We start from the raw sequence: 26,757 nt of genomic DNA on the forward strand, positions 1-26,757 counted from the left end.
CATTCTTGAGTGGCAACAACTAATTTGGAACCATCATTTTGTATGCATGACTTTGTATTTGTCAAGCAAAAAAAATGTGTTCCCCAGTCATCAAATTTTCTGAGATCCCTTTGTAACTTATCATAGACTACTTTGGAGTTAAGTATATTGAATAATTGTGTCTTGTCTGCAAATTTTGCCTCCTCATTTTTTACCCCTTTTCCCAGATCATTTATGAATATGTGGAACCGCACTGGTCCCAGTACAGATCCCTGTGGGAACAAGAACAAACCATGTTCGTCCATGTGTCTGATAATTCTGTTCTTTACCATAGTTTCAACCAGTTTGCTTTGTACTGAAGCAAGAATTACAGGCCTTGTAAGTGACAGGATCACCACCGCAGCCTTTTTTTAAAAAAAGCATCACATTAGCTATGTGCCAGTCCTCTGGTCCAGAGGCTGCCTCAAGTGATAGGTTACACGCCACAGTTAATTGTTCTGCAATTTGATATTTGAGTTCCTGCAGAACTCTTGGGTGAGTATCATCTGGTCCTAGTGACTTTTATGTTTAATTTATCAGTTAGTTGTAAAAACTCTGTGATGCGTTGTCCCCCTTGGGGTGCAATCTGGGAGCTGATGGAACTATTGAGCCCCCTTATCCAGTCAGCTGGGCTGGCCTCTCTCACACTGCTCTGCTGGCTTCTCCAGACAACGCTGTTACCCAACGCGAGAGCAGGTGATGCCACACACCCAACTAAGCTACCTGAGTGTTTTATTCCTAAACCACTCAAGGACAAACAGGAGACAACAGCCAATTTCCAAGCTCCCCAACCTTGCACCCTTGATGAAGTATAAACCCAGATTCATACCGTCTTGCACCGCACATAGATCTGCACAATACAAGCTCATTAATATAGGTCACCTTCCACTCAATGTGGAATAGATAGGCGATGACCTTTGAATGACCAATGAGCTTATGGATCCCCAAGAGAAATTGGAGACTTTCCATCTGCCTCTCCCTCACAACATAATGAAGGTTGCACTGATGGAGTCTATGGCTGCACTCTGGGTATAGAAAGTTCAAACCCCCCTGACCAGTCTAGGGCTGGGGTATTGTGTCCATCCGCTACTCTAAGCAGCCTTCCCATCACTGTACAGCCCCTTCCACCCTGTACTACGCTCCTTCAGCAGATCCTGGGGGCAGTGGCTACTGTGATAGGCCCAGGTCACACATCTCTGATGAACCTGTGCTATCCGGGAGCTGGAGAGGGTCCTAGAGCAGTTGTGGAGGCCCAGAGATTGTGGGGAGGTGGCCTAGCTACCAGTGGTCACTGCAATGTGTGTATAACTTTGGGTCCCCCTGGATCCTGGGGCCTCCTGTTATGCCTCAGGGAGAATTGCAGGACTGGAAGGGACCTCAAGAGGTCATCAAGTCCAGACTCCGGTGCTCATAGAAGATCTAAGTATTATCGAGACCATTCCTGACAGGTGTTTGTCTAACCTGCTCTTAAAAATTACACTGATGGAGATTCCACAACCTCCCTGGGCAATTTATTCCAGCACTTAATCACCCTAACGGAGAGGAAGTTTATATCCTACTGGAAGGATCCAAGGAAATTTCAAGTATGCAGCCTTGTAGACTCTCCCTTTCCGAGCTTGCACCCTGGGTGTGTAATGCAGGAAAGGGGGCTGCCGGGGAGAAATCTGATCCTCTATTAAGTATCAGTATTATTACTATTATTTATTTCAGCAAGATCACAGCTGTGACAGCATCATCATTACTGCTCAGCTGCCCCCGAGGGACTTATCCGAACAATAGGAACAGTGATGAGAAGCCCAGTTTCCAGGAATAGAGCCTGCAGCAGGGCTGGCCTGCAGTCTAGTTGGGTAGGATCACCGCAAATCCCCTGTGATTTGGCCTCCTGCGCTTTGCCATTGCCCGTGATGGGGGTTACAGCTGGTGCACACTGAGCCAAGCAGCTGAGGATCCCTGATGGCCAAGTGACCCCCCAAGGGAATATGCAAGCACGCTTCATAAAGACAGCTGCCTCCCTATCTGAACAGAGATTGCCAGCTGCCCGTGCTACCTCTCTGATGACTCCTTGTCCTTTAGGGTGAAGACCTCTGGTGTCAGTGGCTCCCCTTCTAGTAGGAATTGGGTACGTTGGCAGGTTTTGCTACCTTACAAATGCAAAGTGGAGGGGAAAGGCTGCAAGCTGTTTTCATGTGTCGATGTTCTGTGCGGTGTCAGAGGACTCAGCTGGGCTGTTGGGTTGACTCAGTGAAAGGCTGGTAGAACTGGGGAACTTGGGAACCCCTCCACTACACCTGCCCAAGCTCCTCAAGGTGCTATTGAAGCTACACACAAATCTGACATTCAAAGAGAACTTGAAGTGTTAAAAAACTGCAATATCCCCAGTGAGACTTTATCAGTGAGTCCCATTTCTGGAGGTACGGTGTGCTCTGGGCCCGATCCTGCCAGGGGCTGAGTGACTGGAGAACCCATGAAATATCAGTCTGTATTACAAAATATTGCCACATGTTTATTTGCTCCTGAAAACTGAATCAGCAAATACATTTTCAAAGGTTTTATTATTTGGATTGATTATGAACGCAGGTATTCAGAGCTGTGTTGCTCTGTGGTAACAGGTGAGATAAGGCATATTTCTGTTATCTGAATCGCTGAGGGCTCCAGCATCTCTGCTCTGTAGATACAACTAAAAGTTACAGGGCTACCTGCATCTCACCCCCATCTCTGGTCTCTGAGTGCCAGATGTCAGGGCAAGTAGCCTTCCCTCTCATGGGGTAGGATCTCGCCATCCTCCCACCCTCAGACTGCATCCTCTGGTTCTTCTCTTTGGGAGTCTGTGACCCTTGGCGAGATGAGGGACCAAACAGCCTTCTTAACCCAAACTACTCTTTAATGTGAACAGCAGGAAAAAGCGTAACATGGGAGAATCAGAGGGTTTTCAAACAGCAGTTTGTGCAGGTCACTGACCTCCAAACCCTCCTACTCCGATGGGGAGCCAAGCAGACCGAGGCCTTCAGATCTCCCCAGAGGTGTCTGTGTCTGTCGGTCTGCAGCGCTTCTCCCAGCAGCTGTCCCACCTCTGGCCAGACTCACAGCACTGGCCAAAACAAGCTGTGTGATGTGGCTGGAACCCAGAAATAGGCTCTTCCCAGCTTGTAGCTCCAGTTCTATCTCTCGACCTCCCTGAAGTGCTGACTGAGAAATGGCTTTTCTTGAGCTGTTGTTTCCCTTCCTGCTTGTTTTCCAGCAGCCTGCTATGAAACTAGGAAGAGCCACAATGGTTTCAGCCAATAGAGCCATAACATAAACATCCCAATCGTTAACCCAATATAGCTCTACCGAAAACATCCCAAGAACTGGGTTAAACGTGTTCATACATTATGGCAGCTCAGCTGCATGTCTGACAGCATGCCATTCCTGGGTGCTACGTATTTTATGAAAACGGGGGGTAGGGCTGGGGGTGGGGAGAGTACTTTCACGTGGGAAATTAAATTCCATTTCCATGAATACTCATGCATTTGACTTTGAAATCTGTGTCCTGCCAACCTTCATCGTGGCTGAATAACAGGTGCTGCGGTTACTATATACAAGACAGTGAGAGCTCAGGGAATGAATATTTTCTATACTGACCCCAATGCCTGTTACCACTCCCGGTACAGCCTACAGACTGACAGAACAGAACAAGAGGAGAACCGGTCAGTTATTAACCCAGGGACAGAGGAGCTACTAGACTTTTCTTTGCTGACAAGTGACTGAATGAGGACTGAGATGCTGTGATCTGTCCAGGTTCTGAAGAAATCCAAGCGACAGACGCTACATTTTAAGTCACTCTCTATCCCGAGAAATCATCTCTGAAAGCAGATCAGAGGGGAAAGAATGAGTTGACATGTGTGTACTAAAGTACAGAGGTGTAAATATTATGCCAAGACTTTTCTTTGTAATACAAATATTACATATCAAAATTATTTAATGGTTTTAGGTTTAGAAAGTATTTCAGAAATACTCTAAATGCTGTTTGTAATAGTTTGTGTTATTAAATCTATCTTCAGTGAACAGTTATACGATACTGTCTCCTGGTAACCGACCAAAAACTGTTTCTAACACTTATATTCAGGGTCATGCACTCAATAACACTGCAATACCTTTTAAAGACGTCCTAAGAGAACCGAATTGCTGGTCAGTGTTTCAGCAAAGGAGGAAAGAATAGAGCTGAGGTGCAGGATAGGGGAGTGTAATAAGGGTTGTATGTAATTGACACCTATCATCTCTTACATGAGCATGGCTGAAGTAACTTGCACCCTCAACTGGATATAAGTGGAAACCTAGTGTTTGCACTATTCACCTTGTGACGCCAACCCCTCCCCTGCCCGTCTGACTATGTTTGCTTGTAACTTGCCAAATACCTACCGACACTTGCATGGGGAGAGGATGCAGATCCTGTGAGGATAAAATGAAGCCTGTAGGATGATCAGACTCTCTGGAGTCAGTCAACATTGGCCAGGCAAAGCACTTCAGCTTCTCTATGAAGGGATTCTTCTAAGTCAGAGTGTATCACTGGGAGCATTTGGTAGAGAAATGTATTCGGGCCTAGTTCTGGTTGAATTTACACATATAAATCTGGAGTGATGCAGTTGAAGTCATTATTACTGAATTAAGAAACTGGCCCTAAGAATTTATCCCTCTACCGCAAAGAGACAATGGCATAATGTAGAATTTGAGGAGTGGAGAAAATAATCTTTCTATCTAATCTATCTATAATATAATAATAATATATATAAAAAATTAGGCAAGGAAATCATGGGTGGTGTTGAAGCCTGAACTGGGGCAGGCAGGCCGCCAGCCCCGCCCCTTCCACAACCCCCCATGGAGCCAAGCCAGCCCCCCAACCGCCGCAACAGGCCGTTCCCCAGACTATTGCCCCCAGCCCCAGAGCACACCAAGCTCCCCAGCCTCCCCGCTCCCAATTTGAGGTGCAGCCCCAGCCTCTCTGGCCCTGGAGCTCAGGGTCCGGGCAGCCACCTGGACCCAGTTGCCAGCCCCAGCACCAGACCAAGAGCAGCCTGCCTTCCCTTGCCTTCCTTACCCTCTGCCCATGAAGGAAACACATTAATAAATAGCTTCAATGCAGGACAGGTGAATACAATGACCATTTTCACTATGCACTTGCCATGTGTTTACGCACATGTCATGGTACTGTGGGCCACACTCCAAAGTGGAGGGCCAGAAGGGGTATCAGTGGAGAGTCACAACTGTAAAATCACACAGTGTTCAAGTAGGCTGCGGAACTCCCAACGACAACATGTTGTTAGGCAAAAGGTTTTTTTTCCCCCCAAGAATTAGGCAAGCCCATACAATACTGAAGGGGGTTTATTCATGGTATGGGGAAGACTGACAAGCAGCTTTAAAAATATGGTGCCATAGTGGCCAGTTATATACATTTTCTTATTAATTTATTTGCATTTATTTGTACATACAGAGACAGACATTGTTACAAATCAAGAGAGAACGGTGAACAAAGATAAAAATAGGAACAGTACGTACATATAGAGTTTATCCTAATTGCATCAAACGTTTATGACTACCTTGCGGGGGAAGGAGGCGGAGTGCGGGGAGGTAGGGATGAGTGCTTACAGATATCCAGCGGGCTGTGAAGGGAGGGTTTGTTCTGTTCTAAGACCTGAGTTACCAGGAGGGCATTGACCATATAAGCTTATCAATTGTTGACAATTGTCCGGGTCCTTGCTACTGAATGCTACTGAAGCATTCCTGCTTGTTCTGTGGTGTTTGTCTTAGCTGTGAGCTAAATTTTAACGTTTGCCTGACAATGCCCTCCTGTTGACATATTGAACTTTTAGATGAGATAAATTTAATACTGTAAATGCTTTGATATGCATGATTTGTTTTAGGGTTGCCCAAGGGAGGTGGGAAGGAGGAGGGAGAGGGGAATTGGGGGAAGGGGGTAAAGGTAAGAAACATAGTAAGATTTTTATGCCTGTGTTTAAAGTACTCACACGTGACCAGAGAGGTTAGTAACACAAATATAGAAGCAGCAGAAATTGTTGGTTGGACAATAGTTCATTGGGAGATGGGGATGTAGCATGCATTATGAATGAGTTTTTTAGATGGGTGATAGTTTGATTGGAGAGTTGGACTTGAATGCGACCTTTGGTGATGTGGTTATGAACGGTGATAAACGCAGATGCAGCAGCCGGGACCACTTTGAGTAGTAGCTTTTTGGCCAGTTGAACCAGTGTAAAGGTTAGGTATAGGTTGTTATATTATTGAGAAGCCGCTGTTATTTTAGTGAACATACGGCTGGGGAGGTGCACATTCCCTGGGATAAATGAGTTAGTAATTTGCAGGCACTGTAATGGTTCATACATGTAATAAGATGCAGCAGTGATGAAACACCACTGAGGAGCGGATACTTGTACAGCAATTTTATCATTTGCAAGAGGAAGGACATCCACAACGACAGAAGAGACCAAGGTTAAAGGACGAAGGGTGGAACAGGAATGCACGATGTAACTGTCCGTTTTTGTAAGCATGATAGGTCCGAGGTGGTTTGGTCTGGGGGTAAGCCAAGTGTTTCTTTTTTTTTACCCTTTTGCAGCTGCCTTTTGTAGGGAGTTGCACAAACTGGCCAGCTTTGAAACAGGTATTTTGTGTTACATGTACCAAGGGCAGGTCCCAGGAGGCTGCATCAGGTATGTTTGCCAGCAGGATTAACATGGGGAGTCACTTTTAAAAGGATACAATATAAACAATATGAATTTATTTATATATTTTAACTTTGGTTTTATGAACTTATGTTGGAATGTTTTGCACTTTTACAGAGGTTTTTGTATAGGCCAATACCATGTGCGTGCTGGAGTATTTTGGCTGAAGTACCCCGGGGTTATATGTTCTTACCATGACCTGATTTCCCTCCTCTACATCCACCCAAGAGGGGGTTTCTGGAGGGTCCTGGGATTAAGAAGGTGCACTTCCACAAGGAACCAGTATGCCTTGCTGAAGTATAGCAGAATAGCAGCTTGTTCAGGTTGCAGCCTTAGGTGTGAGAGGGTATTGCCTGGTAGGTGGAGGGAGTGGGACTAGAATATCATAGAATATCAGGGTTGGAAGGGACCTCAGGAGGTCATCTCGTCCAACCCCCTCCTCAAAGCAGGACCAATCCCCAACTAAATCATCCCAGCCAGGGCTTTGTCAAGCCTGACCTTAAAAAAAGGGAGTTGCCTGGTAACTTGGATGGGTGGGCAAAGATGAGCAGGCAGTGAACTGCAAGACAGCTTATTTTTTGCCCAAACCCAGGGGAACTTGGGACATAACACCTGGGAAAAGGGTTCGAGGTATCCCAAGGGAAAGCCTCAGATTTGGCAGTGCAAGAGAAGAAAGAAATGTATTATCACGGAGAGGAATGGTATGAGTACACATACGTTTATTTGGAACTGTACTTTGAGTGAGGTTAAGAATTGCTGCAAGGTCGCAGAGGACATCCATGCCCAAAATAGTCCCCTGTGCATTTGGAGCTATGTAAAGAAAAGACTGAGTCCAGAAGAATAGATTAGATTTTATATGAAGAGGATAGCTTTAGTAAGCTGTGAGTTGCGCACCTCCTCCCCAGAATAGTAATATCCTGTTGAGTAGTAGGGAGGGGGAGGTCAGTAATGGAAACAGAGGCATGTGCATGGCTGGCCCCTTATCCATGCCTGTAAGTGTGGCCTTGAGGGATTTATATTTGCATTAGCAGTACTTACAGGCAAAAGTGTGTGTGGGGGGTGTGTGTGTGTGTGTGATGGATCCCACCGTGTCATGGAATTTAAAAGCCTGACCAGTTTTTTTTTTTTCCTTAGGTGTGAGTAAGGCTTGGCAGCTGGTTGACATACCGGTTTGGACCGGTTGCCTAGGGGTACTTGGCTTGAGCATTTAGTCAATGTCCTGTGTCCCCACATACAAAACACATGTGAGATGGGGGAAGGGTGGGGACAGGATCAGGACCAGATTGAAAGGGCAGGGAGGTGCTGCAATTGACCATGGTTTTGTCCCTGACTAGGCTTCTGGGTCTTGCGCCTGCAGTTCTTTTGGGTATGCCCGAGACACCCACAATTGTAGCAGGCTAAATTACTTTTTGCTGTTACCACAGAAACGCGAGTAGCCTTGCTCCTTATTTCTTTAGCTTGTTTGGCTTTGCATTTAGAGGCCCACATACAGATGGATTAATAATCAGAGCCTGGGTTCACTTTTAAATTAAGGGCTGTTTGCAAGTGAGAGTTAAAACCTTTCTTTAAGGTTTTTAGAAAGGCCTGATTCGTTTTCTTTGGGTCTGCAATGCCTGCATTGCTGGGATACATTTCCCTTTTATATTTTTAAAATATTGAGCTGCAGCCTCATTCTTGTCTTGCATGCAGCCCATGATCAGTCCCCAATTACTGGCTTGTTCCCCAAGGCTTCCTGAACGGCTTCCTTAAACTCAGTGCAGGCACGGGTCATATCATTTTAAGATTTCAATGTAACAGAGGCCCAAATGCCGTTTCGGTGTTCTTTTGTAAGGATTTAGGCGCATGCTAGATCAGGGCATTTAGCTTTTGTTAAGATATAAAGATTCCTGGGATTTAACGTATAGGTGGCTTACTTTTTTCCAGAATATTAAATTTGGGGGTTTGGGTTTTAGATTAGGGAGATTTTTTAGTAAGCCCCTCGTTTCCTTTGTGCTGAGAGGAGTGTACTTATCAGTATTATGAGCCAGTCTGTTTTCACCTGTCCCGGACCACCCATTATCTTGATTTTCCCTCTTGTGTGCCAAGTTCCAATTTTGAATTTGTTTTTAAGGTGTTTCCAATTAATTTTATTTTGGTTTTTATTAGTATCGCTCCTTGAGTCAGGGTCAGTAAAAATACCCTTCTGTTTACTGCAGCACACATTCTGGTGCTCAGTACCTGGCAATGCAGCCGTCGCCTCCAGTGATCCCTGCACCCAGAAAACTTGGTCACAAACACACACACATTCAGTCCTCTTGTCTGTGCGTCCTATATGTGGTTCCTATTAAAAAAAAAGGGGTGTGAAGGGGTGTCCCAAACCAAGTCGTGCACTAGAGGTCATAAGTAAAAGGATACTTATCTCTATTCCTGGATGTGAGAAACTCTCTGCGGATTCTCGATCACACCCTGCTCGCTGAGCCAAAACTGTTAAGCAAAAAGATTCTTTTCCCCAAGAATCAGGCAAGCACAGACAATACTGAAGGGGGTTTATTCACGGTACCGGGACGACTGACAAGCAGCTTTGAAAATATGGTGCCATTGTGGCCAGTTCTACACATTTTCTTGTTAATGTATTTACATGTATTTAAACATATGAAAACAAACATTATTACAAATCAAACTAAAACCCTAAACAAAAATAAAAATGAAAACAATACCTACATATAAAGGTTATCCTATCTGCATCAAACATTTATAACTACCTTGCGGGGGAAGGAGGCGGTGGGTGGGGGGGTAAAAATAAGTGCTTACAAATATACGGTGGGCTGTAAAGGGAGGGTTTGTTCTGTTCTGAAAGCTACATTAGTGGGCAATCATTAACCATATAACTTATCAATTGTTCACAATTGTCAGTGTCCTTGCTACTGAATGCTACTATAGCATTCCTGCTTGTTCTGCTGTTTCTATCTTAGCTGTTCGCTAAATTTTAACTGTTGCAAGTCTCTAGACTTGCACTGAGATCAGAACCATGTCTCATTAAATATCATCTACTCTCATGGGTTTTTTTTTCTTTCAGGAAGGGCATTTCAAAACCCCTTGGACCTCTCCAGTATATTATGTCAGCTGTCAATGACACCGAATTCAGCTGTGCTCTGCTCCTTCTCACTGGGATACCTGGACAGGAAGACTTCCATCTCTGGATCTCTATCCCCTTCTGCTTAGTGTATGTTATTTCAATTGTAGGAAATTCAGTCATTCTGTTTATTATAAAAACAGATCAAAGCCTCCATGAGCCCATGTACATTTTCCTTTCCATGTTGGCCGTCACAGACCTTGCCTTATCCATATCCACCATGCCTACAACCCTGGGTATATTCTTGTTTAACTCTAGGGAGATCAGCCTGGATGCTTGTTTTGCCCAGCTGTTCTTCATTCACTCACTTTCATTCATTGAATCATCGGTACTCCTGTTGATGGCCTTTGATCGATTCGTTGCTATCTGTAACCCACTGAGATATGCTTCTATCTTAACCCTGCCAAGAATTGGAAAGATGGGACTGGTGTTTGTGCTAAGAGGAGTGACCTTAATCTTCCCACTCCCCTTTCTCCTTAAACGGTTCCGATATTGTCGAGCCAATGTCCTCTCCCATTGCTACTGCCTGCACCAAGAGGTCATGAAGCTGGCTTGTTCGGACATCACAGTCAACTACATCTATGGCTTCTTTCTTAACATCTCCGTGGTGGGGTTAGATTCACTGTTCATCTTCCTCTCATATGTGATGATCCTCAAAACAGTGCTGAAAGTCGCATCCCGTGCGGAGTGCCTTAGGGCCCTGAACACATGTGTCTCCCACCTCTGTGCTGTCCTGCTCTTCTACACACCACAGATTGGCTTGTCTGTGATACACAGATTTGAGAAGGGTTCTCCTCCATTGCTCAAGGTTCTCCTGGGCTACATCTCTCTGTTTGTCTCACCACTTACGAACCCAATTGTGTACAGTGTGAAAAGCAAACAGCTTCGTGCTAGGATAATCAGGGTGTTTGTCGAGTGAAGGGTCAGTTCATCACTTGGCTCCAGGGCCAGTGACATGGGAGATTAAATACATGGGCCACGACCACCTATTCTATTCAGGACCTTGCATGCGAGATGACATGATCTACTGAACTCCACTCTGTAAAGGGAGCTTCAGATTGGGTATAAGGCCTGGAAAAATGGAAGAGGGGCTGGTGAGGGAGGCTAGCAGACTGGGGGAAGGAGACCAAGGCAGGTAGCAGCTTTTACAATTTGTCTGTGTTCATGGAGAGCCAGTGGACCAGTGTGATGTTTGCTCATAAAGAGCCGTATCGGTGCCTGCTCCAACCTCAGAATTCCTCTTGAAAGAGTCAGTAAAGAGAAGGGATGTGGATGTTGTTCCCCACTGTACCTGACCTGTCACTTATCTGTCTCTGGTTAAACATCCATGAGCCAGGGAAAAAGGCGATTAAAATTTTAAAAAATCATTAATCATAGTAATGGGGGATTTCAACTGTCCCCATACTGACTGGGACCATGTCACTTCAGGACGGGATGCCGAGATAAAGTTTCTTGACACCTTACCTGACTGCTTCTTGGAGCAGCTAGTCCTGGAACCAACAAGATGTTTTGAAGGCGAAGCCTATAACAGGGTTCCAAAAAGAATTAGATAAATTTACGGAGGACAGGCCCCTCAAAGGCTATTAGCCAGGATAGGCCGGGATGGTGTTCATAGCCTTTCTTTGCCAGAAGCTTGGGATGGGTAAAAAGGGGTGGAACACTTGACGTTTGTCTGTCCTGTTCATTCCTTCTGGGGCACCTGGCACTGGCCCACTCACTGTTCCTCAGACATTCTTGTTAACTGCTGGAAATGGCCCACCTTGATTATCACTACAAAAGGTTTTCTTCCCCCCCACCACCCACTCTCCGCTGGTAATAGCTCATCTAAAGTGATCACTCTCCTTACAGTGTGCATGATAAACACACATTTTTTCATGTTCTGTGTGTATATAAATCTCCTCACTGTGTTTTCCACTTCATGCATCCAATGAAGTGAGCAGTAGCTCACGAAAGCTTATGCTCAAATAAATTGGTTAGTCTCTAAGGTGCCACAAGTCCTTCTTTTCTTTTTGCGAATACAGACTAACACGGCTGCTACTCTGAAACCTGTCTGAAGACAGGATACTGGGTTCCATGGACCTTTGGTCTGACCCAGTGTGGCCTCCGTAGAGGTGGATAATAGCCCTGCCCTGCCTCACAGAGGTGGCGAGAGGATAAATACGTTCAAAAAGTTATGTGTGAATGAGGGTCTGACACACAAGAGACCTTGCAAGAGACTCAGGACAAGATTCCCTCCCTGGCCCCTCTGTTTGTGCTGCCCTAGCAATGCAAAGGGGTGGAAATGGTACTCAGCTCCCGCACAGAAGCATGGCTGGCTCCTATCCCAGCCCAGCCCATTCACTGTAGTGTGATCACAGTGAAAAAGCAGCACACATGCAGAAGCCCCACCCCCTCTGTGACCCCCAACTATGCCCCCTTCTTCCCATTTGAGGCCCCTCTCTTTGCCCTGTCCCTTCCCCCAACACCCCACTCCTGCCACTCCTCTTTACCTGAGACTCCACCTTCTCTTCAGGAGAGAAGCCAGAGCTGGGCCATGGAAAGGGCTGCTCAGGGATCCAGAGCCACTGTGAGGAGCCCCAGACCCTCCTCCTGTCCTTGGCATTAGGCTGAAGGGTCCAAAAGATCCCCCAACCTGCATCCACAGCTGCCAGTATGCACCGCCTAGGGAAGGTGGAGAGTCCGGGCTCCCTATAGTAGTCTGTGCTCTTAGGGCACCTCTTACCATGCCCTAGCTCCTGCCTAGCCAAGGGGAGGAGGCTTGGTGGAAGTGGAGGAGTAGGAGGAAGGGCCTGGTGCAAAAAGACGAGGCAGGAGGTGGGGCCTTACAGCAGTAGTGAGAGGATAAATACATTCGAAGATGCTCAAATACTCTGAGAGCGTAAGATCAGGGCGGTGTCAGGGTTCCACAGACCAACACCTCTGACCTTTGTCTATAAAAGGCTTCTTACCACAGCCTCCTGTGACAGCTGGCCTCTGGGAAGCTCCATGAATCCACCCCTAGGTGTCTGTGGCAGAGGTGGGGGTGCTCAGGGGTAACAGTGTGGGATAGGCTGTGGATTTATGAGCGAGGGTTGGAGCATCATGGGATGGCTGGGAGGTTCAGCAAAGTTACCGGACTTGTGTCTGAGGTGAGATTTGGAGTGTCATGAGGTCTAACTGTCAAACAATGGGTCAACAGACATGGGGGGCCCTCATCTTAGACATCTAGCTGGGAGAAAGCTGTCTGAGCACAAAGATCAGCTTCACCATTTGGCCCTGGAACATGGCTATGGCTCCGAGCTATGGTGACTGGACCCAGGCTCACAGAGGTTTCAGCAAAGGCTGCTTCCGCAAGAAAGGGGCAAACAGAGGGGAAGATGCTCTCAGGGACACTGGGAAACTAGACTGGGTACCAGGAGCTCCTTGGAATCCCAAAACAACATAAGTTGGGCCAGTTCTGTTCCTGTATCTCCAGAGCAAACCTGTCTAACTTAGCTTGCAGTGATACATGAGACTATGAGTGTAGACATATGAGAGCTGCCTGATATTTTTAAACCACTTTTCCTAATGCTTTTTTCTACTTCTTAATAAACCTATTTCTTTTAGGGTGGCTGGGGTGACTGTATCTCGCTGGTCACAAGCACCCGAAGGGAGGAAACTGAGGAGTGCAGTCAGACCTCCATGGTGAGAAGCATTTAGCATGGAAGGGGAATTGTTCCCAGTTCAAAGAGTGGAACAGCATGAGATTCCCCTAAAGAAGGGAGGGGAAAGGGACGATATATCTTTGTTTTACTGTGACCATACCAGCTCAATAAGAAGTGACGCAATATTCAAATACAATCTAAAGCATAAGAATAAGGAAAAATATAAAGCCAGTAAACTAATTAAGGTTTTGGATAATGTCAAAGTTATTCATACATATTTTAAAGTAGAGGTAAAGGCAATGACAGCGGGGAAGGGGGGGAACCACGATTCATAGAACTCCGTGGAATGTCCATCATTACAGAAAGGCCCTCCTAGTCATCTCACTGCCACACCTATGCCAGGGGTATTAATCCACCAAGTACAATTCATGCATAAACTTGTTTTATGCCTTTTATTTACCAGCGTGTTTTGAGTAACGTGTCAGGGGAAAATCTCAGCTCTGTGTTCAAAGGCTGTTGTATATCTTTCCCGGTGTATAGACACCTGTGCAGTGCAAGAGAGTATAATTCTGAGTTAATACGCCAGCAAGGGCGCAAGGCAGGGGAGCTGGGAAATTGGCTGTTGTCTTCTGCCTGTGTACAATCGGCTTCGGTAAAGCACTCAGGCATCTTAGTTGGGTGTGTGACACCACCTACTGTCGTGTTGGGTGATAACAGGGCCTGGAGAGGCTGGCTGTGTCACCAGCAAAGCAGAGTCGGATTGGCCAACTCAGCTTCCTGAGTTCATCGGTAATCTCCATTGAGTCCACGGAGATTACAAATGAACCCAGGAAACTGAGTAGCACATTCTGCCTCCTCAGCCACACTGGAACCTACATGGCACATAAAAATAAGCAAAAATTTCCCTGTGCACACCCCACAACTGGTGTCCGGAGGTCACAGCTGCACCAGGGGAGGCTAAGCCTGTCCTGGTATTTTATATCCACCACCTCTGGTTCCCAAAATTCAGCTAGCTTTTCTTTTGACTGCCCCTGCACATTGAGCAGATGTTGTCAGAGAAGTTTGTTGTAAAAACTCTGTGATGGGATGTCCCCCCTGGGGTGCAATCTGGGAGCTGATGGAACTGTTGAGCCCCCTTATCCAGTCAGCTGGGCTGGCCTCTCTCACACTGGTCTGCTGGCTTCTCCAGGCAACGCTGTTACCCAACGCGAGAGCAGGTGATGCCACACACCCAACTAGGCTACCTGAGTGTTTTATTCCTAAACCACTCAAGGACAAACAGGAGACAACAGCCAATTTCCCAGCTCCCCAGCCTAGCACCCTTGGTGGAGCGTCCACCCAGATTCATACCATCTTGCACCGCACAAAGATTTGCACAATGCAAGCTCATTAATATAGGTCACTTTCCACAAAGTGTGGAATACATAGGATGTGACCTTTGTTTACAGAACTGAGCTTATGGATCCCCAAGAGAAATTGGAGACTTTCCATCTGCCTCTCCCTCACAACATAATGAAGGTTGCACTGATGGAGTCTATGGCTGCACTCTGGGTATAGAAAGTTCAAAACCTCCTGACCAGTCTAGGGCTGGGGTATTGTGTCCATCCGCTACTCTAAGCAGCTTTCCCATCACTGTACAGCCCCTTCCACACTGTACAGCGCTCCTTCAGCAGATCCTGGGGGCAGTGGCTACTGTGATAGGCCCAGGTCACACATCTCTGATAAACCTGTGCTATCCGGGAGCTGGAGAGCGTCCTAGAGCAGTTGTGGAGGCCCAGAGATTTTGGGGAGGTGGCCTAGCTACCAGTGGTCAGTGAAATGTGTGTATAACTTTGGGTCCCCCTGGATCCTGGGGCCTCCTGTTATGCCTGAGGGAGAATTGCAGGACTGGAAGGGACCTCAAGAGGTCATCAAGTCCAGACTCCGGTGCTCATAGAAGATCTAAGTATTATCGAGACCATTCCTGACAGGTGTTTGTCTAACCTGCTCTTAAAAATTACACTGATGGAGATTCCACAACCTCCCTGGGCAATTTATTCCAGCACTTAACCACCCTAACGGAGACGAAGTTTATATCCTACTGGAAGGATCCAAGGAAATTCCAAGTATGCAGCCTTGTAGACTCTCCCTTTCCGAGCTTGCACCCTGGTTGTGTAATGCAGGAAACGCGGCTGCCGGGGAGAAATCTGACCCTCTATTAAGTATCAGTATTATTACTATTATTTATTTCAGCAAGATCACAGCTGTGACAGCATCATCATTACCGCTCAGCTGCCCCCGAGGGACTAATCTGAACACTAGGAACAGTGATGAGAAGCCCAGTTTCCAGGAGCAGAGCCTGCAGCTGGGGTGGCCTGCAGTCCAGTTGGGTAGGATCACCGCAAATCCCCTGTGATTTGGCCTCCTGCACTTTGCCGTTGGCCGTGATGGGGGTTACAGCTGGTGCACACTGAACCAAGCAGCTGAGGTTCCCTGATGGCCAAGTGACCCCCCAAGGGAATATGCAAGCACGCTTCATAAAGACAGCTGCCTCCCTATCTGAACAGAGACTGCTTGCTGCCCGTGCTACCTCCCTGATGACTCCTTGTCCTTTAGGGTGAAGACCTCTGGTGTCAGCGGCTCCCCTTCTAGTAGGAATTGGGTACGTTGGCAGGTTTTGCTACCTTACAAATGCAAAGTGGAGGGGAAAGGCTGCAAGCTGTTTACATGTGTCGATGTTCTGTGGGGTGTCAGAGGACTCAGCTGGGCTGTTGGGTTGACTCAGTGAAAGGCTGGTAGAACTGGGGAACTTGGGAACCCCTCCACTACACCTGCCCAAGCTCCTCAAGGGGCTATTGAAGCTACACACAAATCTGAGATTCAAAGAGAACTTGAAGTGTTAAAGAACCGCAATATCCCCAATGAGATTTTATCAGTGGGTCCCATTTCTGGAGGTACGGTGTGCTCTGGGCCCGATCCTGCCAGGGGCTGAGTGACTGGAGAACCCATGAAATATCAGTCAATAGTTCAAAAAATTGCCACAGGTTTATTTGCTCCTGGAAATTGAATCAGCAAATACATTTTCAAAGGTTTTATTATTTGGATTGATTATGAACGCAGGTATTCAGAGCTGTGTTGCTCTGTGGTAACAGGTGAGATAAGGCATATTTCTGTTATCTGAATGGCTGAGGGCTGTAGCATCTCTGCTCTGTAGATATCACTAAAAGTTACAGGGCTACCTGCATCTCACCCCCATCTCTGGTCTCCGAGTGCCAGATGTCAGGGCAAGTAGCCTTCCCTCTCATGGGGTAGGATCTCGCCATTCTCCCACCGTCAGACTGCATCCCATAGTTCTTCCCTTGGGAGTCTGTGACCCGTGGTGAGATGAGGGACCAACCAGCCTTCTTAACCCAAACTACTCTTTAATCTGAACAGCAGGAAAAAGCGTAACATGGGAGAATCAGAGGGTTTTCAAACAGCAGTTTGTGCAGGTCACTGACCTCCAAACCCTCCTACTCTGATGGGGACCCAGGCAGGCCGAGGCCTTCAGATCTCCCCAGAGGTGTCTGTGTCTGTCGGTCTGCAGCGCTTATCACAGCAGCTGTCCCACCTCTGGCCAGACTCACAGCACTGGCCAAAACAAGCTGTGTGATGTGGCTGGAACCCAGAAATAGGCTCTTCCCAGCTTGTAGCTCCAGTTCTATCTCTCGACCTCCCTGAAGTGCTGACTGAGAAATGCCTGTTCTTGAACAGTTGCTTCCCTTCCTGCTTGTTTTCCAGCAACCTGCTATGAAACTAGGAAGAGCCACAATGGTTTCAGCCAATAGAGCCATAACATAAACATCCCAATCGTTAACCCAATATAGCTCTACCGCAAACATCCCAAGAACTGGGTTAAACATGTTCATACATTATGGCAGCTCAGCTCCATGTCTGACAGCATGCCATTCCTGGGTGCTACGTAGTTTATGAAAACAGGGGGGTTATATGTTCTTACCATGACCTGATTTCCCTCCTGTACATCCGCCCAAGAGGGGGTTTCTGGAGGGTCCTGGGATTAAGAAGGTGCACTTCCACAAGGAACCAGTATGCCTTGCTGAAGTATAGCAGAATAGCAGCTTGTTCAGGTTGCAGCCTTAGGTGTGAGGGGGTATTGCCTGGTAGGTGGAGGGAGTGGGAATAGAATATCATAGAATATCAGGGTTGGAAGGGACCTCAGGAGGTCATCTCGTCCAAACCCCTGCTCAAAGCAGGACCAATCCCCAACTAAATCATCCCAGCCAGGGCTTTGTCAAGCCTGACCTTAAAAAAAGGGAGTTGACTGGTAACTTGGATGGGTGGGCAAAGATGAGCAGGCATTGAACAGCAAAACAGCTTATTTTTTGCCCAAACCCAGGGGAATCTGGGACATAACACCTGGGAAAAGGGTTCGAGGTATCCCAAGGGAAAGCCTCAGATTTGGCAGTGCAAGAGAAGAAAGAAATGTATTATCACGGAGAGGAATGGTATGAGTACACATACGTTTATTTGGAACTGTACTTTGAGTGAGGTTAAGAATTGCTGCAAGGTCGCAGAGGACATCCATGCCCAAAATAGTCCCCTGTGCATTTGGAGCTATGTAAAGAAAAGACTGAGTCCAGAAGAATAGATTAGATTTTATATGAAGAGGATAGCTTTAATAAGCTGTGAGTTGCGCACCTCCTCCCCAGAATAGTAATATCCTGTTGAGTAGTAGGGAGGGGAGGGGGAGGTCAGTAATGGAAACAGAGGCATGTGCATGGCTGGCCCCTTATCCATGCCTGTAAGTGTGGCCTTGAGGGATTTATATTTGCATTAGAAGTACTTACAGGCAAAAGTGTGTGTGTGTGTGTGGGGGGGGTGATGGATCCGACCGTGTCATGGATTTTAAAAGCCTGACCAGTTTTTTTTTTTGCTTAGGTGTGAGGAAGGCTTGGCAGCTGGTTGACATACCGCTTGGGGCCGGTTGCCCAGGGGTACTTGGCTTGAGCATTTAGTCAATGTCCTGTGTCCCCACATACAAAACACATGTGAGATGGGGGAAGGGTGGGGACAGGATCAGGACCAGATTGAAAGGGCAGGGGGGTGCTGCACGGCTTCAATTGACCATGGTTTTGTCCCTGACTAGGCTTCTGGGTCTTGCGCCTGCAGTTCTTTTGGGTATGCCCGAGACACCCACAATTATAGCAGGCTAAATTACTTTTTGCTGTTACCACAGAAACACGAGTAGCCTTGCTCCTTATTTCTTTAGCTTGTTTGGCTTTGCATTTGGATTTGGATGGATTAATAATCAGAGCCTGGGTTCACTTTTAAATTAAGGGCTGTTTGCAAGTGAGAGTTAAAACCTTTCTTTAAGGTTTTTAGAAAGGCCTGATTCGTTTTCTTTGGGTCTGCAATGCCTGCATTGCTGGGATACATTTCCCTTTTATATTTTTAAAATATTGAGCCGCAACCTCATTCTTGCCTTGCATGCAGCCCATGATCGGTCCCCAATTACTGGCTTGTTCCCCAAGGCTTCCTGAACAGCTTCCTTAAACTCAGTGCAGGCACGGGTCATATCATTTTAAGATTTCAATGTAACAGAGGCCCAAATGCCGTTTCGGTGTTCTTTTGTAAGGATTTAGGCCCATGATAGATCAGGGCATTTAGCTTTTGTTAAGATATAAAGATTCCTGGGATTTAACGTATAGGTGGCTTACTTTTTTCCAGAATATTAAATTTGGAGGTTTGGGTTTTAGATTAGGGAGATTTTTTAGTAAGCCCCTCATTTCCCTTGTGCTGAGAGGAGTGTACTTATCAGTATTATGAGCCAGTCTGTTTTCACCTGTCCCGGACCACCCATTATCTTGATTTTCCCTCTTGTGTGCCAGGTTCCAATTTTGAATTTGTTTTTAAGGTGTTTCCAATTAATTTTATTTTGGTTTTTATTAGTATCGCTCCTTGAGTCAGGGTCAGTAAAAATACCCTTCTGTTTACTGCAGCACACATTCTGGTGCTCAGTACCTGGCAATGCAGCCGTCGCCTCCAGCGATCCCCACACCCCAAAAACCCTGGCAGTGCAGCCTTTGCCTCCAGTGATCCCTGCACCCAGAAAACTTGGCCACAAACACACGCACATTCAGTCCTCTTGTCTGTGTGTCCTATACGTGGTTCCTATTAAACAAAAGGGGTGTGAAGGGGTGTCCCAAACCAAAGCGTGCACTAGAGATCGTAAGTAAAAGGATACTCATCTCTATTCCTGGATGTGACAAACTCTCTGCGGATTCCCGATCACACCCTGCTCGCTGAGCCAAAACTGTTAAGCAAAAAGATTCTTTTCCCCAAGAATCAGGCAAGCACAGACAATACTGAAGGGGGTTTATTCACGGTACCGGGAAAACAGACAAGCAGCTTTGAAAATATGGTGCCATTGTGGCCAGTTGTACACATTTTCTTGTTAATGTATTTACATGTATTTATACATATGAAAACAAACATTATTACAAATCAAAATAAAACCCTGAACAAAAATAAAAATGAAAACAATACCTACATATAAAGGTTATCCTATCTACATCAAACATTTATAACTACCTTGCGGGGAAGGAGGCAGGGTGGGGGTAAAAATAAGTGCTTACAAATATCCGGTGGGCTGTAAAGGGAGGGTTTGTTCTCTTCTAAAAGCTACATTAGTGGGCAAGCATGAACCATATAAGCTTATCAATTGTTCACAATTGTCAGTGTCCTTGCTACTGAATGCTACTATAGCATTCCTGCTTGTTCTGCTGTTTCTATCTTAGCTGTTCGCTAAATTTTAACTGTTGCCTAACAATATCAGTGGGCTCGAGAGCTTAACAGGTGTCAAACAGGGACTGGATGTTTATATGGGTAAACAGAAAATCCAATTACAGTAGTGAGGACTTAGCAACAAAGCTCTTAGAAGGGCTCTAAACCTGCCTAATTTATACTACAATAGATGTCTAATTAGTGGGTCTTGGGGACAAACTCTCCCTGGGAGCAGGTTATCTCACAGCTGCCTATTTCAGGGCTTCTTTCACCTTCTTCTGAACCATGTGATACTGGGCACTGCATATGAGCCTAGATGGACTACAGGTCTAATCTAGTCTGGCAATGCCTATGTTCCTATCGATGGTGTAAATCCAAGACCATGCTTTAGGTAATCTTCCTTGAGCTCCTGGGAGTCTCTAGACTTGCACTGAGATCAGAACCATGTCTCATTAAATATCATCTACTCTCATGGGTTTTTTTTTTCTTTCAGGAAGGGTATTTCAAAACACCTTGGACCTCTCCAGTATATTATGTCAGCAGTCAATGACACCGAATTCAGCTCTGCTCTGCTCCTTCTCAGCGGGATACCTGGGCAGGAAGACTTCCATCTCTGGATCTCTATCCCCTTCTGCTTAGTGTACGTTATTTCAATTGTAGGAAATTCAGTCATTTTGTTTATTATAAAAACAGATCAAAGCCTCCATGAGCCCATGTACATTTTCCTTTCCATGTTGGCCGTCACAGACCTTGCCTTATCCATATCCACCATGCCTACAACCCTGGGTATATTCTTGTTTAACTCTAGGGAGATCAGCCTGGATGCTTGTTTTGCCCAGCTGTTCTTCATTCACTCACTTTCATTCATTGAATCATCGGTACTCCTGTTGATGGCCTTTGATCGATTTGTTGCTATCTGTAACCCACTGAGATATGCTTCTATCTTAACCCTGCCAAGAATTGGAAAGATGGGACTGCTGTTTGTGCTAAGAGGAGTGACCTTAATCTTCCCACTCCCCTTTCTCCTTAAACGGTTCCGATATTGTCGAGCCAATGTCCTCTCCCATTGCTACTGCCTGCACCAAGAGGTCATGAAGATGGCTTGTTCAGACATCACAGTCAACTACATCTATGGCTTCTTTCTTAACATCTCCGTGGTGGGGTTAGATTCACTGTTCATCTTCCTCTCATATGTGATGATCCTCAAAACAGTGCTGAAAGTCGCATCCCGTGCGGAGTGCCTTAGGGCCCTGAACACATGTGTCTCCCACCTCTGTGCTGTCCTGCTCTTCTACACACCACGGATTGGCTTGGCTGTGATACACAGATTTGAGGAGGGCTCTCCTCCATTGCTCAAGGTTCTCCTGGGCTACATCTCTCTGTTTGTCCCACCACTTATGAACCCAATTGTGTACAGCGTGAAAAGCAAACAGCTTCGTGCTAGGATAATCAGGGTGTTTGTCAAGTGAAGGGTAAGTTCATCACTTGGCCCTAGGGCCAGTGACATGGGAGATGAAAAACATAGGCCATGGCCACCTATTCTATTCAGGACCTTACATCCGAGATGACATGATCTACTGAACTCCACTCTGTAAAGAGAGGTTCAGATTGGGTATAAGGCCTGGAAAAATGGGAGAGGATCTGGTGAGGGAGGCTAGCACACTGGGAGAAGGAGACCAAGGAAGGTAGCAACTTTTACAATCTGTCTGGAGAGCCAGTGGACCAGTGTGATGTTTGCTCACAAAGAGCCGTATCGGTGCCTGCTCAAACCTCAGATTACCTCTTGATAGAGTCAATAAAGAGAAGGGATGTGGATGTTGTTTCCCATTGTACCTGACCTGTCACTGTTCCGTCTCTGGTTAAACATCCATGCGTCAGGGAAAAAGGCTGTTAAAATTTTAAAAAAATCATTAATCATAGTAATGGGGGATTTCAACTGTCCCCATACTGACTGGGACCATGTCACTTCAGGACGGGATGCCAAGATAAAGTTTCTTGACACCTTACCTGACTGCTTCTTGGAGCAGCTACTCCTGGAACCCACAAGAAGTTGTGAAGGCCAAGCCTATAACAGGGTTCCAAAAAGAACGAGATAAATTCACAGAGTCTGAAGACAGGATAATGGGTTAGATGGACCTTTGGTCTGACCCAGTGTGGCCTCCGTAGAGGTGGATAATAGCCCTGCCCTGCCTCACAGAGGTGGCGAGAGGATAAATACATTCAAAAAGTTATGTGTGAATGAGGGTCTGACACACAAGAGACCTTGCAAGAGACTCAGGCCCAGATTTCCTCCCTGGCCCCTCTGTTTGTGCTGCCCTAGCAATGCAAAGGGGTGGAAATGGTACTCAGCTCCCACACAGAAGCACGGCTGGCTCCTATCCCAGCCCAGCCCATTCACTGTAGGGTGATCACAGTGAAAAAGCAGCACACATGCAGAAGCCCCACCCCCTCTGTGACCCCCAACTATGCCCCTCTTCTTCCCATTTCAGTCCCCTCTCTCTGCCCTGTCCCTTCCCCAACACCCCACTCCTGCCACTCCTCTTTACCTGAGACTCCACCTTCTCTCCAGGAGAGAAGCCAGATCTGGGCCATGGAAAGGGCTGCTCAGGGATCCAGAGCCACTGTGAGGAGCCCCAGACCCTCCTCCTGTCCTTGGCATTAACCTGAAGGGTCCAAAAGATCCCCCAACCTGCATCCACAGCCGCCAGTATGCACCGCCTAGGGAAGGTGGAGAGTCTGGCCTCCCTATAGTAGTCTGTGCTCTTAGGGCACCTCTTACCATGCCCTAGCTCCTGCCTAGCCAAGGGGAGGAGTCTTGGTGGAAGTGGAGGAGTAGGAGGAAGCGCCTGGTGCAAAAAGACGAGGCAGGAGGTGGGGCCTCACAGCAGTAGTGAGAGGATAAATACATGGAAGGATGCACAAATACTCTGAGAGCGTAAGATCAAGGCGGTGTCAGGGTTCCACAGACCAACACCTCTGACCTTTGTCTATAAAAGGCTTCTTACCACAGCCTCGTGTGACAGCTGGCCTCTGGGAAGCTCCATGAATCCACCCCTTGGTGTCTGTGCAGAGGTGGGGGTGCTTAGGGGTAACAGTGCAGGATAGGCTGTGGATTTATGAGGGAGAGTTGGAGCATCATGGGATGGCTGGGAGGTTCAGCAAAGTTACCGGACTTGTGTCTGAGGTGAGATTTGGCGTGTCATGAGGTCTAACTGTCAAGCAACGGATCAACAGACACGGGGCGGGGTGGGGGGAGTGTCTCATCTTAGACATCTAGATGGGAGAAAGCTGTCTGAGCACAAAGATCAGCTTCACCATTTGGCCCTGTAACATGGCCATGACTCCGAGCTATGGTGACTGGGCCCAGGCTCACAGAGGATTCAGCAAAGGCTGCTTCCGCAAGAAAGGGGCAAACAGAGGGGAAGATGCTCTCAGGGACACTGGGAAACTAGGCTGGGTACCAGGAGCTCTTTGGCATCCCAAAAGAACGTAAGTTGGGCCAGTTCTATTCCTGTATCTCCACAGCAAACCTGTCTAACTTAGCTTGCAGTGATACATGAGACAGATGAGTGTAGACATATGAGAGCTGCCTGATATTTTTAAACCACATTTCTTAATGCTTTTTTCTGCTTCTTAATAAACCTATTTGTTGTAGGGAGGCTGGGGTGACTGAATCACGCTGGTCACAAGCACCTGAAGGGAAGAAACTGAGGAGTGTAGCCAGACCTCCATGGTGAGAAGTATTTAGCATGGAAGGGGCATTGTTCCCAATTCAAAGAGTGGAACAACATGAGATTCCCCTAAAGAAGGGAGGGGAAAGGGACCATATATCTTTGTTTTACTGTGACAATACCAGTTCTTCTTGGGGAGCATCTATCCTTGAATGCCTTTGAATATTCAGAATAGCAGCTTGTTCAGCTTGCAGCCAAGATAAAGATCCACTCAAGACAATGATTTATAGAGTCAAATAACTAAAGGCCAGAAGGAGCGAATAAATTATCTCGTCCAGAGCTTCTCAAATGGGAAGGGGCAGGACCCCCTTGGGTGGTGCAGAATGTCTTCATAGAAAGGGATGTAACAAGCTTTAGAGGAAAAGTCTTTTCTGTGTACATCAGGTGAGATGCTGATTTTTAAAATAGGCTCCAGAGCTGACACTGGCAACGCAGGCCAACTTCAGTACCAAGCAAATTGGCTGAAACTCATAAAGAACAGAATTATCAGACACATAGATGAACATGATTTGTTGGGTAGACTCAACACAGCTTTTCAAAGGGAAATCCTGCCTCACCAATTAATTATAATTCTTTGAGGGGGGAACAAACATGTGGTCAAAGGTGATCCAGAAAGCCTTTGACAAGTTCCCTCCCCAAAGGCGCTTAAGAAAACAGCACTCTTGGGATAAGAAGGAAGGTTGTCTCCTGGATCAGGAACTGGTTAAAAGATAGGAAACAAAGGGTAGGAATAAAGGGTCAGTTTTCAGAATGGAGAGAGGTAAATAGTGGTGTCGCCCAGGGATCTGTACTGGGCCCAGTCCTATTTAAAATATTCATAAATGATCTGGAAAAAGGGGTAAACAGTGAGGTGGCAAAATTGGCAGATGATACAAAACTACTCAAGATAGTTAACTCTCAGGCAGACTGTGAAGAGCTACTAAAGGATCGCACAAAACTGGGTGACTGGGCAACAAAATGGCAGATGCATTTTAATGTTGCTAAATGCAAAGTAATACACATTGGAAAACATAATCTCAACTACACATCTACAACGATGGGGTCGAAATTAGCTGTTACCACTCAAGAAAGAGATCTTGGAGTCATTGTGGATAGTTCTCTGAAATCATCCAGTCAACAAGCAGCGGCAGTCAAAAAAGCAAACAGAATGTTGGGAATCATCAAGAAAGCGATAGATAATAAGACAGAAAATATCACGTTGCCTCTATATAAATCCATGATATGCTCACACCTTGAATACTGCGTGCAGATGTGGTCGTCCCATATCAAAAAAGATGGACTGGAATTGGAAAAGGTTCAGAAAAGGGCAACAAAAATGATTAGGGGGATAGAACGGCTTCCATATTTGGAGAGATTAATAAGAGTGGGACTTTTCAGCTTGAGGCAACAAAGGGGCGGATATGATGGAGGTCTATAAAATCATGAGTGGTGTGGAGAAAGTAAATAAGGAAAAGTTATTTACTTGTTCCCATGATATAAGAGCTAGGGGCCACCAAATGAAATTAATAGGTAGCAGGTTAAAATCAAACACAAGAAAGTATTTTTTCATTGAATGTATTGTCAACCTCTGGACCTCCTTGCAAGAGGGTGTTGTGAAGGCCAATACTATAATAGGGTTCAAAAGGAAGGTAGATAGATTCATGAAAGTTAGGTCCATCAATGGTTATTAACCGGGATGGGCAGGGATGATGTCCCGAGCCTTAGTTTGCCAGAAGCTGGGATTGGGTGACAGGGCATGGATCACTTGATGATGACCTGCCTTTTCATTCCCTTTGGGGAACCTGCCATTGGCCACTGTCAGAGGACAGGATACTGGGCTTGAGGGACATTTGGTCTGACTCACTATGGCCATTCTTATGTTCTTCAACTCATGCTGCGAAAACTGGTAGATGCCAGTCATGTGAATTGAAAAAAAATCTCCCCTTTACTGGAGGAATCCATGGGGGAAGGATGTAAAACATATATTCCAGGCAAAGTTCCAGGTGGCAGTGGAAGTCCAAGGGCAAAGGGTAAAATAGTTTGTACCTTGGGGAAGTTTAAACCTAAGCTGGTAAAAGTAAGCTTTGGAGGTTTTCATGCAACTCCCCACATCTGTACCCTGGAGTTCAGAGTGGGGAAGGAACCTTGACAGACTCCAAGATCTCATTCTTGAGTGGCAACAACTAATTTGGAACCATCATTTTGAATGCATGACTTTGTATTTGTCAAGCAAAAAAAATTTGTTCCCCAGTCACCAAATTTTCTGAGATCCCTTTGTAACTTATCATAGACTACTTTGGAGTTAAGTATATTGAATAATTGTGTCTTGTCTGCAAATTTTGCCTCCTCATTTTTTACCCCTTTTCCCAGATCATTTATGAATATGTGGAACCGCACTGGTCCCAGTACAGATCCCTGTGGGAACAAGAACAAACCATGTTCGTCCATGTGTCTGATAATTCTGTTCTTTACCATAGTTTCAACCAGTTTGCTTTGTACTGAAGCAAGAATTACAGGCCTTGTAAGTGACAGGATCACCACCGCAGTCTTTTTTTAAAAATCAGCATCACATTAGCTATATGCCAGTCCTCTGGTCCAGAGGTTGCCTTAAGTGATAGGTTACACGCCACAGTTAATTGTTCTGCAATTTGATATTTGAGTTCCTGCAGAACTCTTGGGTGAGTATCATCTGGTCCTAGTGACTTTTATGTTTAATTTATCAGTTAGTTGTAAAAACTCTGTGATGCGTTGTCCCCCTTGGGGTGCAATCTGGGAGCTGATGGAACTATTGAGCCCCCTTATCCAGTCAGCTGGGCTGGCCT

The 26,757-nt window shown here is 46.2% G+C and overlaps 2 protein-coding genes across 2 annotated transcripts; both read left to right on the top strand.

The window, feature by feature from the left end:
- Window positions 1–9,823: 9,823 nt before the first annotated feature.
- Window positions 9,824–10,759, top strand: LOC144279130 (olfactory receptor 51G2-like). Its single transcript, XM_077840588.1, has one exon. It carries the CDS (start codon window positions 9,824–9,826, stop codon window positions 10,757–10,759), a length of 936 nt encoding a protein of 311 aa, XP_077696714.1.
- A 9,999-nt stretch (window positions 10,760–20,758) lies between these two features.
- On the top strand, window positions 20,759–21,694 carry LOC144279135 (olfactory receptor 51G2-like). Its single transcript, XM_077840602.1, has one exon. The coding sequence runs from the start codon at window positions 20,759–20,761 to the stop codon at window positions 21,692–21,694; it is 936 nt and encodes a 311-aa protein (XP_077696728.1).
- Window positions 21,695–26,757: the final 5,063 nt, after the last annotated feature.

The sequence above is a fragment of the Eretmochelys imbricata genome, chromosome 1 (assembly GCF_965152235.1).
Source record: "Eretmochelys imbricata isolate rEreImb1 chromosome 1, rEreImb1.hap1, whole genome shotgun sequence".
NCBI lineage: Eukaryota > Metazoa > Chordata > Testudines > Cheloniidae > Eretmochelys > Eretmochelys imbricata.